General features: G+C 40.4%; 1 protein-coding gene across 2 annotated transcripts in view; it reads left to right on the top strand.

Moving 5' to 3' along the window:
* Positions 1-12,169, top strand: part of SNX2 (sorting nexin 2) — a 77,531-nt gene that overhangs the window by 50,742 nt on the left and 14,620 nt on the right. For both annotated transcript variants that reach the window (XM_070076041.1, XM_070076040.1), the window contains exons 4-8: positions 394-460; positions 595-638; positions 1,922-2,063; positions 3,720-3,798; positions 12,008-12,083. In XM_070076041.1, the coding sequence (XP_069932142.1) occupies positions 394-460; positions 595-638; positions 1,922-2,063; positions 3,720-3,798; positions 12,008-12,083 (408 nt within the window). The remainder of the gene's footprint in view (positions 1-393; positions 461-594; positions 639-1,921; positions 2,064-3,719; positions 3,799-12,007; positions 12,084-12,169) is intronic.

The raw sequence follows: 12,169 nt of genomic DNA on the forward strand, positions 1-12,169 counted from the left end.
ACGGCTGAAGTTGTGCCGATCTGAAGCCAGGAGCCAGGAGCTTCTTTCTAGTCTCCCACGTGGGTGCAGGGGCCCAAGGGCTTGGGCCATCTTGTACTGCTTTCCCAGGCCATTGCAGAGAGCGTGGCTGGATCTCAAACCGGTGCCCATGTGGGATGCCGGTGCTTCAGGCTAGGGCATTAACGCACTGCGCCACAGTGCCGGCCCCTGTGTATTTTTTTAATACGATCAGAAAATCTGAAAGATTTCATTGCTTTTCACAAATGGGTGCTGAATGAATGTTTAAATTGTTGTGAAAGTGATAGGAGATAGATGGTAAAACATTATAATTACTAGTGTTTATGACAGTAATATAAATTGCAATTTTAACATAAAAAAATTACACTTCTCTAGATTGAAGAAGAAGCAAATGGAGATATTTTTGATATAGAAATCGGCGTATCAGATCCAGAGAAAGTTGGTGAGTCAATATGTATTATATTTTGTACTTATTTTTATTAGTTGGCTTGTGTGCTGTTTTTCTCCATTAAATACATCATTACTATATTAATGATTAAGCATGTGATTTTTAATAATGGTTGACTTTTCTGATAGGTGATGGCATGAATGCTTACATGGCATACAGAGTAACAACGAAGGTGAGCCTTTTTGTTTCTCTTAATAAAATATCGGGCCTGCACTAGGTGTGGTCGAGGCTGTGGTGAAGATTCAAGTGCAGGTCAGCTCTGCCTTTGCACAGGGTACCACCGAGTTGTCAGAATGCGTTGTGAGTGGTTTCATAGGTGCAGCGTTCTGTGGGAGGTGCAGGGAGAATGTACTCAGGGCTGAGGAGTCAGGAAGGATTGTCAGGGGAAGTAGTGTCAGTCAGGATGAAGGGAGAGGAAGGAAGCAGAATGCTTGTGTTAGGCGGAGGGGTTGGGGTTGTCTTTTGTAAAGCCCTGGGTCTGGAAAGCTCTTTGCTTTCTAGGCTCTGTAGGAAGTGGTACATGACAGAATTGCAGGGCAGTGCACCTGCATGTGCCGTGATCAGCATCAGCCCCCGTGGTGGGTTAGCCATCATCTGAGTATAATAGGAGAACCAATAGGGTCACACAAGAGTGTGACACAGCTGAGGTTTTGTTTTAAGAAGATCTCAAAGTAGAGATCAGGATTTCCAGGTAAAAGGCCACTACAGTAAGTCACATATTGTAGGCCTTCAGCTCCTTAGAGTCAGTCAGAGCAGTCTCAGCTGGGCAGTAGTGCATTATGCTCAGGAAGTGGCTCTGTGGTGAGTCAAAATCAGTGACTTAAGTTAAGCAAGAGGTAGGATCAATAGGACTTGGAATCAAGGGGTGAGGTGGGGAGAGTGCCTAAATTACCAACTGAGGGAGCTTGTAGTTGTGGGGGATCAGAGTCCAAAGGTGACGTGGGACAGCAATGACATGTTAATTCCTCTAACAGATCTTTATGAAACACTTATATAGTGTCGGGTTCTTTTGCAGTCACTGGGATATAGTAGTGAACAATAGAGATGGGTCCTTTGTGGAATGTACTCAGGGCTGTACAGAGGGGTACAATGTGAGTTGCAGGTGCCAGTGAGATTTGAATAGAGTATCCCTTGGGCATTTGGGTTTGTTGGGCTGAAGCTGAGAAAGAGAGCTGGGCCGGAGGCAAAAATTTAAGAATCACTAGCATAATTAAAATATAATACAGGTGATGAATCCAGAATATAAACCAAATGCTTTCTGTCAAGTTTCTGTTAAAATAGATCTGTGATTTGGAGTTTCTTAATGGTTGGAAATCTATATATACAATAGGCACTGCATTCTTTTGCAAAGTGGACTGGTCTGTGTTTAAGTGTATGGTTACATGTTTGTCTGACATTAGTTTCTTAATAATTGCTTACTGTACAGAATTTGAAATACTTTTACTTGCTTTGTAGACTTCTCTTTCCATGTTCAGTAAGAGTGAATTTTCAGTTAAAAGAAGATTCAGTGACTTTCTCGGTTTGCACAGCAAATTAGCAAGCAAGTATTTACATGTCGGGTATATTGTGCCACCAGCTCCCGAAAAGAGCATAGTAGGTAAGCGTGGGTCAGAAACACCCATCTCCGTCACTCCCGTTAGCTGAGCCGCATGTGTCTGTGGGCTCCATGCTCCTTCACTAGCAGCGTCTCAGTGTCTGCAGTCACTGGACTTAACATCCCACTTGTGACAATCATGGATCTGTTAACAGTTTTATGTTGTAACTCCTAAGCATTTTGATTTATGTAATAGAATGATGTTAAATGTTGTTAAATGTTTACCAAGTTGAAAGCAGTTGGGAACCCTAACCTTTTAGAATCATTAGAATACCGTTTTACTGAGTTCCACTCAGAAGATATCAGATATTATTTTTTTTCCTTCCTTTGTTCATTTTCACCTTATTTGAAAGAGGGAGGTCTATCATCTATAGGTTTACTCCTCAAATGCCCACAACAGCCAGGACTGGGACAGGCCAATGCCAGGAGCTGGGTTAACCTTGGTGGGGTGGCAGAAACCCAAGTACTTGAGCCATCATCTGTTACCTTCCAGGCTGTGCATTAGCAGGAAACTGGCTCTGAATTGAGGCTTAAAGCAGGCACCAACCTGCCACCCCAGATACTTAATGTAATTAAAAACATTGTTGTAGATGATGAAAGGTGGCCCTCACTATTTACTGTTCAAAAAGATTTAGACTCTCTGCTTTTATAAGAATGACTTGAACTCACCTTGGTTTATTTTATACCTCAATTTAATGTTAAAAACATTTATAGGGGTGGTCATTTGACATAGTGGTTAAGGATCTCAGTGGCTATCACGAGCATTTAGGGAGTAATGCCTCTGTCCCATACACAGTATCTGGGTTTGAGTCCACATCCACTCCTGGTTCTAGCTTTGGGCTAATGCATACTGTGGGAGGCAGTATGGTGGGAGGCACCAGGTGATGAGGGACACAGATAATGTTCCAGCTCCCGTATGGGATGCCAGCATCACAGGCGGTGGCTTACCTGCTCTGTCATCTGAGGAGTGAACCTGTAGATGGAAGATACCGCTTCTTCCTAGGTCTGCCAGAAGCTGGGAGCCTGTGATGCTGGCATCCCATATGGATGTCAGTTCGTGTCCCAGCTGCTCCACTTCTGGTCCAGCCCTTGCTAATGGTTTGGGAAAAGCAGTGAAGGATGACCCAAGTACTTGGGCTCCTGCATCCACTTGGAAGACCAAGTATGTTACTAAGCACATACTCTTAGAATCTGCACAAGGGAAAGCATTTAGCAGATTCAAGGGCTGCAGTTATTTTTATTTTTGTCATTCCCAAATAAGGAACTGGAATCATTGTTCATAAGTGAAATTGTTAATTAAAGTTAAATTTAGTAATGTGGAATTCTAATATGCATATTGAACTGTAAACACAATGTCTCAGGACTGTAAAACATAGCAGACAAGGAATAAGCTTTTACGGAAACAGAGTATGTGTCCAGAATTCCAAGCACAGCTCAGCTTCTGCCTTTCCTGTTTTCTCATGTTTTACGTATGTACCAAGTAGAGATGCTAACATGAGATTTAATTGCTGAGAAGAATTTGTTTTTTAACTAAAATACCAGTTCCAAGTTAAAGAACTTTTTTGGCAAGTTCACAATATATTTTAAGTTATAAAGAAGTGGTCTTCAAGTCTTTTTTATGTAATGTTAAATAAATCATCTCATGCAACTTCTTCAAAGGTATGACCAAGGTCAAAGTGGGTAAAGAAGACTCATCATCCACAGAGTTTGTGGAAAAACGGAGAGCAGCTCTTGAAAGGTAATTCTAGACAGCCGAACTTACTACTCTCATGTTTTTATTGCAGTAACATACATCTAATTCTGTATTTTAATGATTGATTTTTTGTAGTGCCATATGGCAGCTGTAAAGAGTGCTGTCAACATTTACTAAGAAACTTCTTTCAGCAGCATGGTCCTGTGTACTTGTTCTATTTTTATTAATCCTCATTAATAGTCTAGCCAGATAACACTGTTAAATCATGTGCCACGAGTAGGAATAGAAAGGGATCGTTAGTTGAAGATAGAATTCTGTCATAGATGTAGTCAGCAAGAACACTGACAAACTGCTGAGATAGAAAACGGAAACATGAGGTTATGAGTGGGGTGAATGAGTTGATGAAGATGGATAAAAGTGATGGGTATTATTTAGGTTCTTAGGAATCCTCATGTTCATGTACTATATGCATAACTGAATCTTGCTTCATCTAAATTACTTTTTCTTTGGAGTTTTTGCTGAGTATGAACTTAATATGAAAAATGCAGTTTGTACCCCCTTGTTTTTGTATGCTTGATTTTTACTTGAATGTTCAAAAGTTTTAGTCATTGTTTTAGTTGACTGTGTGCTTAAAGACTGTAAGCGTCTTTAATAAGCTAGTGGGAAAAATGGAACCCAAAACTAAATTTATTTTGGTGCAAAAAAATTTTTCAGGAGTGAGTGTTTGGGCATAGCAGGTTAAGCCTTCCTGGGGACACCATATCCTGTACTGGAGGGCCAGTTTGAGTCCCAGCTGTTCTGCCTCAAATCCAGTTCCCTACTGAAGCACCTGGGAAGCAGCAAATGACAACTCAAGTACTCGAGTTCCAGCCACCCATGTGGGAGACCGAGATGAAGTTCCCAGCTCTTCACAGCCTGGCCAAGCCCTGGCTCTGGCGCCTGTGTGGGGAGTGAACCAGCAGATGGAAGATACCTCTGTCACTCTTCAAATAAACTTTGAAAACTTGTTGTCTTTTTTTTTTTTTTGAAGTCCGTGCGTAGTTTTTGTAGTATGAATTTTTTCAATGAATTTATTGAAAACTATATATGCTACATTTTCCTTTAGTGTCCTTTACACATTCCCTGTGATCTTTTTTTTTTTTTTAAGATTTTTTTATTTATTTGAAAGGCAGAGTTTTAGAGAGGCAGAGAGAGAGAGAAGTCTTCCATCTGCTGGTTCACTCCCCTGATGGCCACAACAGCTGGAGCTGGGGCGATCCGAAGCCAAGAGCCAGGAGCTTCATCTAGGTCTACCACATGGGTGCCGGGGCCCAAGCACCTGGGCCATGTTCCACTGCTTTCCTAAGCCACAGCAGAGAGCTAGATCAAAAGTGAAGCAGCTAGGTCTTGAACCAGCACCTATATGGTATGCCTGCACTGAAGGCGACGGCTTTACCTGCTACACCACAGCGCCGGCCCCGCCCCATGGTCTTAAGGTTTGACTTCATTGTGGCAAAATGAAAGGGGAATGGATTGGTGGGAGAGGCTCCTACTCCCAGTATATTAGCATTTATTCCTTTCTTGCTGTGATAAAAGTGAGAAAACAATTTGAAACTCTCTTAAGGTCCAAATTTAGAACATAACTTCATAATTACACAGGCTTAAAACATTTTCTAATTTCTTAGGTATTTTTTATTTGCTCTTTATTTTCTTTTGGCTTAAAATTAGTAGTGGGTTTGGATAGGAAAGGATTTGGGGAGGAAGGTGTATCTCCAGGGTACATATTGTTTTGTGTTTTTGGTTTTTTTTTTTTACAGGCAGAGTGGACAGTGAGAGAGAGACAGAAACGTCTTCCTTTGCGGCCGGCGCGCTGCGGCCGGGCACCGCACTGATCTGATGGCAGGAGCCAGGTACTTATCCTGGTCTCCCATGGGGTGCAGGGCCCAAGTACTTGGGCCATCCTCCACTGCACTCCCGGGACACAGCAGAGAGCTGGCCTGGAAGAGGGGCAACCAGGACAGAATCCGGTGCCCCGACCGGGATTAGAACCCAGTGTGCTGGCGCCGCAGGTGGAGGATTAGCCTAGTGAGCTGCGGCGCCAGCCGCATATTGTTTTTTGACACTAAGACAACTTGTTTTTGTTTTTTAGTCTAAATTTTCTGCATTTTAAGAAAATGCCACAATAAACTCAAGTTTCAACAATGTGTCGTAAGAAAACCTCAAGAATATACAGTTGAAAAATCTTATATTAGAGAAAATTTAAAAGGTGTGATTATTTCTATAAGACTCAGCAGTTACACAGGAAAGGGACATAAATTGCATCAAGAGAAATTTAGGTTAGGCATTAGAGTTGATTTTGTTATGTGAGCAGTCATACATGGGATATTTTTAACAAGTAAAAGTAGATAATATTGTGCCTTGTTTTCACTTAGTCCTTCCTGAAAAGGTAACCAATGACCCTTTGTGAGACCTTTCAAGTCTTGTTTTTCTATGAGTAAATTTGAAATATTTCCGATGGCGTACTTGATAAGGAACTTAATGAAGATTGATTGTCCAAGGACATGCAATTGGATTCTACATTCACCTTTCTTCTAACTTGACCACATTGCATGGTACTCACTGTGCGTTTTTATAGTGTGAAGCATTGAGAAGAGTTTTAAGGGAATATTGAAACTTGACTTAGTGTATGTATAGAGTTGTGGTTTTTTTTTTCCATTAAATTAAATTGTTAAATACCAGCTTAGTGCAGTTTTCAGTAGTGAAAAAAAAAACTGTATAGTATGAGGGGAAAGTTCATTTTCCGTTAGAAAAAAATGACTAAAGAAAATGTTGGCATAAAGGTTCAGAAGGAAAGGAACTGGGACAAATTCTTTACTTTTATCTAATTCTTTTTCTCCTGTCGTGGCTAGTTTTAATCAATTCCTATGCACTTTTTTTTTTTTTAAGATTTATTTATTTATTAAAGAGGCAGAGTAAGAGAGAGAGAGGAGGAGAAACAGAGAGGTCTTCCATTCGCTGGTTCGTTCCTCAAATGGCCGCAGTGGCTGGGTTGATCTGAATCTGGGAGTCCAGACCTTCCTCCTTGTCTCTTATGTGGGTACAGGGACCCAACCATTTGGTCTGACCTCCACTGCCTTCCCAGGCCATCAGCAGGGAGCTGGATCAGAAGTGGAGCAGCCGGGACCTGAACCCAGTGCTCATGTGAAATGCTGGTGGTGCAGGTGGAGTCTTATCCCACTATACCACAGCACCAGCCCCTACATTTTTATAATCCGTACAGTTTTAAAAACTATGTACTTCTGTGCTTTCATATAGTCAACTTCTCTAAGGTTGTTTTCCTTTGGCATTTCTTAAAATTTAAGCATCAGAGCAGGCCTGTGTGCCGGATAGCAAGCCTAGTTGGAGCCAGTGGGTCAGGCAAGTGTTTGCTTCTAACTTTATTTAACACTGTGGTACGTATTTACATATTTATTTACACATTTGTTTGTTCAACCTAGAGAATCCAAATGGTCTTAAATGAAAGGGTACATATCTGATACTAAAAGGTAGGAAGAGATGGGACTGGCGCTATGGCGCAGTGGGTTAATCCTCTGCCTGGGGCGCTGGCGTCCCATATGGGTGCCGGGTTCTAGTCCTGGCTGCTCTTCTTCCAGTTCAGCTCTCTGCTGTGGCCTGGGAAGGCAGTGGAGGATGGCCCAAGTGCTTGGGCCCCTGCACCCACATGGGAGACTGGGAAGAAGCATCTGGCTCCTGGCTTTGGATTGGCGCAGCTCCAGCCGTCGTGGCCACCGTGGAGTCAACCAATAGGACAGAAGACCTTTCTCTCTGTCTCTCCATCTCTCCTTCTCACTGTCTGTAACTCTACTTCTCAAATAAATAAATAAATAAAAATAAAATAAAAAATAAATCTTAGGAGTTAGGAAGAGCAAGGACATGGTTTAGTTCTCCCATACTCCCCAGAGTCACACACAACCTAAGTAAACCCAACTACTTGTAGTAAAAGTAGTAAGTACTTGTAGTAAGAGTAGCCCTGATAATATGGTTTGTGTAGTTTTCCTAAGAGCGGCTCATGTCTTCTGCTAAGATCAAAATGAATGTATTTTACAGGCAAGGATAACACTTCTGCCATTTATAAACTGAGAAATTTAGAAGAGCATGATAAAACTGTACAAGATTTAGAATCCCTTTGAAGTTGAAGCCTGCGTTAAACTACACGTTAATCTGTATGGCATTGGGCAAGTTACTTAAATATATCCTCTTCTCTAAAGTGGAATTGTATCAGAATTGGGCTCATTTCAAGCACCTTGCACCCCATCTGCCAAGGCCTAGCAGTTAATGTGGATTAATTAATCTACTTTTTGGTACTAAGGAGTTTGTAGGTAGGAGGCTGTTCAGGATGTTCTAATTCATCAGAAAATCCTGTTGCTTCCTTCTGATGACTGTCTAGTGACTGCTGGCTCACAGGCCTTCAATAACTGCCATTGCAACCGAATTGTCTTCCCTGCCTCCATCCTTGGCACTTCTACTCTTTTTTATTTTTCTTTCTTTATTTAAATACCATCTAGTTTCCCTTTTAGAATATACTCAGGTCATTGCCTCAGTAGAGAATGTCCCTCATTCCAAGGCAGTCCTGCTCATGGCAGGAGCCTCCATCTGCACCACCCTGTGACCTGCTGGATCTCGTGTCCTGGGTCAGGATCACTTGTTCTGCTCTGGGCCACACCTGGGCGTTTCCCAGCTTTCCTGTGCCTCACTGGCTGTTCCTCTGCCCACAGTGCTTTCTCCCCAGACTCCTGCATTGCTGACTCCCAGTCCTGTTTCAAGTTGAATTGTTCATATGTCATCTTCCTAATAAAGCATAGTCTGAGGATTGACTTTATTCTGATTTACTGTATTTAAAGTGCCGCCAGCCACCTCTTTGGCACCTGGTACCTTTTATCCTGTTGTTCTGTCTTTTATTTCTGCGTTGCTTGTCACCTTATTGCGTGATGGAACAGAGACATAAGCCTCAGCCATTCTGGCTCATTGCCCAAAGGATAGATGAAGGTTGGAATGTATTCCTTGCCCTTGAATCTCAACTGGGTCTCACACCCTGTTGCCTTCATACCCCACCCGCCACGGCCACCTGAGAGACCACTTGCTGGAACACCTGAAAGACCAGTTCCAAGAGTTTCCCCTCTGCCTGCTGCCCTCTAATCCCGCCCCCAGCCTAGCCCTCCTAAAATATGAAAAGGTCGATCCTGGTGCCGTGGCCTTCTGCCATGTGTTCCATCAGTGTGCATGCCAACAGTGGTCACCTGCCTCTACGAATTTATTTTCGCTGAATAAATTTGGTCTGGCTATATATTCATAGACTGCCGCCTCTTTATTCTGCGCCTCTTTTCCTAACATTTATGGTGCTCCATGTGTGGCGGCACCAATCTGCAACTCTTTTCACAACATCTCGTGCTGCATAACTTATGTTTATTCATCTGGTTTATTGTCTATCATCTTCTGCTAAAACGCAAGGCCTTACCAATATCATTCAATACCCAGACTCTTTATGTGTTTCCATTCTCTCATTATTAGCACTTAAATTGGAGTTCTAAACAAGCAAACCATTTTATCTTTATTGTTACCAAGTACTTTATGTTTCTGCTAAGTAAGTGGGTACTTGGAAGCCCTAAGTGTGGTTCTTCTGTCTCTGTCAGTAACCTTTGCCTGGGTCGTGTCTGAACAGCAGCTGCTGCCCATGTCTTGCTGGATGGGATAACTTCCCGTTGTGTCTCTGTGCCCTCGTACCTCTTTTCATGTGTCCTTTCCGCACTCTTCCTGTTTTTGTTCTGTATTACTCTTTATCTGTAACCCTCTGATCTTAATTTTATATGTAAATACATTATATAGTAATATATGCATTGTTTTAAAATTCATTATGTATTTCTTAGCCTAATTTTAACAAGTGTACTTTAGTAAGTCTGTGGAAAAATGAAATTAGAAGATAAGTTGATGTCACTGTAAAAATTATTTTGAAATTCATGTATAATTTTTGTAAAACCTGTTTTCCGTGAACTGTTTAAAGACTTCGTCCAGGTTTTACATTTGTGTGCACACACACTTCAGTTAGTTGCTCTTGAGTTTATGCATCCCTTTTAAGAAGGAAGGCAACTTCTACTTTTTTTCTAAAATATTGTTTGCCAAACTTGATCACTCAGAATTCTAATATATAGTGGAGTGAAGAGAGACCTGTAGTAAACTGCATCTTATTAACATAGGATTTAATTCAGGTAAGCCAAATTTATTTCTTGTGGGACCACACGGACTTTCTTGATTATGGAATCAGTTCTTTTTCTTAAACTATTCCTTGAGGCTAGTGTTGTACGTGACTCACTTTGGAAAGCTGTTTTATGATTTAAACGGTAATAGGATATCATTTAGTTTGAAATACAGTAATATCTCATAAAGGTTGAATGCTAGGTGTTTTTGTCTTTTGTTTCTTACTTTTACAGGATTGGTGTTCCTGTTGTATGTCCTTTCTGGTTCTGTAATATGATCAACAGTTTTTTTTTCAAACCACAGCCCGTATTGTGTTGCAGATTGTCTAACAAATGCTCTCTTTATTTTAATGACTTCCTTTGCAAACTTAAAATGAAGTTTAATATAGCATTTGATGTGTGAAAGATGGAAGCTAACCCTTTTTTAAAGGTTCATTTATTTATTTATTTGAAAGAGTTACATAGAGGAAGAGACACAGAGAAAGAGAGCTCAATCTTCAATCTGCTGGTTCACTCCCCAAATGGCCACAATGGCTAGAACTAAAGCCAGGAGTCAGGAGGCTCTTCCTGGTCTCCCATGTGAGTGCAGGGGCCCAAGGACTTGGGCCATCTTCTGCTGCTTTCCCAGGTGCATTTGCAGGGAGCTGGATCAGAAGTGGAACAGTTGTGACACAAACCGTCACCTATGTGGGATGCCAGTGTCATAGGAGGCGGCTTTACCCACTATGCCACAATGCTAGAAATTAACTTATAAGATCAATAGAATAGTAATTTTGACCATTTTATAGAATTTGGTTTAAAAAAAGTTATTTTTTTCAAAAACTTTAATTTTAAATATATTTATAATTTTTTAAGAAGGGAAAGATTACTAAATACATTTATTCCAAAGAAATAGAATACAAGTATATTAACTGAAGTGAAATATTGAAATATTGCCTATGTAGTTATTAATGTGGGGAAAGATAATGATCTTTTGAAAATGGGATTAAATGAGTAATTGAGTCATCAAATAGACTTCTTTTTCTTTCATGAAATGGTAATTTATTATGGATGAAAGATAAGTATGAGCTTGCTTAGTAAAGGAAAATGACAAACTGGGCTAGTAGTGATTTCATAATGATGTTTCTCTTCACTTTCTCATTTTTACCTTATGTTTAGATAAGACATTTATTAAAAATAAAACCTTAAAAATACAAATATTGAAGAAAAATTAGTTCTTGTAAAATAAAAACAAAACTATTGTGGTCATTTAAATCTGTTGACAAGCCAAAAAATTAGTAGACTCATCCCTGTTCTGGTGGTAATAGCAAATTTTAAAAATTGTCCAGTTAAGTATGCATGTGTGTGTATATATATATGTAACTTAAGACTCAAATTACAAATGGGAGCCTATTGAATCTATCCCAAAACTAAATAAGTTCATATGTCCTTTTTCAGCTTTATTCCTTTACAGTTAGAGGTTACCACCGCATCCCTACTCTGGCACTTCTAGATTTATATAATTAGGAAAAGGGGATAGCCTGTCAGTTTTCCAAAGATGAACAAAAAGGTGCTGGTGTTGTGGCACATTGAATAAAGCCATTACCTGCCACAGGAGCATCCCATATGGGTGCTGATTTGAGTTCCGACTGTTCCACTTCCTATCCAGCTCCCTGCTAATGCACCTGGAAAAGCAGTCAAAGATGGCCCAGTTGCTTGGACCCCTGCACCCATGTTGGAGACCTGAAAGAAGCTCCTGGCTCCTGGCTTCCAACTGGCCCAGCTCTGGCTGTTATAGCCATTTGGGGAGTGAACCAGCAGATAGAAGATCTCTTTCTGTCTCTCCATCTCTCTCTCTCTCTAACTCTGCCTTTCAAATAAATAAATAAATCTTGAAAAAGAAAAAAAAGGTTCTTCATCATTATAATAAGGCAGATTAATAGGCAGACTGGGGACATCGTTTTGCCTAGTTTTTTATTTTTATTTTGTTGAAATACAATTTAAAATGAAATGCTACTAATAAACAATTTTACTCTTAAATCTAGATACCTTCAAAGAACAGTAAAACATCCAACTTTACTACAGGATCCTGATTTAAGGCAGTTCTTGGAAAGTTCAGAGGTATTATTTCTAATTTAAATTTTTGTGTATAAATTTTTTCATTTATGTTTAATATTGTAATAATTTATATAAGAATGAATATTCAG

The sequence above is a fragment of the Oryctolagus cuniculus genome, chromosome 6, assembly GCF_964237555.1.
Source record: "Oryctolagus cuniculus chromosome 6, mOryCun1.1, whole genome shotgun sequence".
NCBI lineage: Eukaryota > Metazoa > Chordata > Mammalia > Lagomorpha > Leporidae > Oryctolagus > Oryctolagus cuniculus.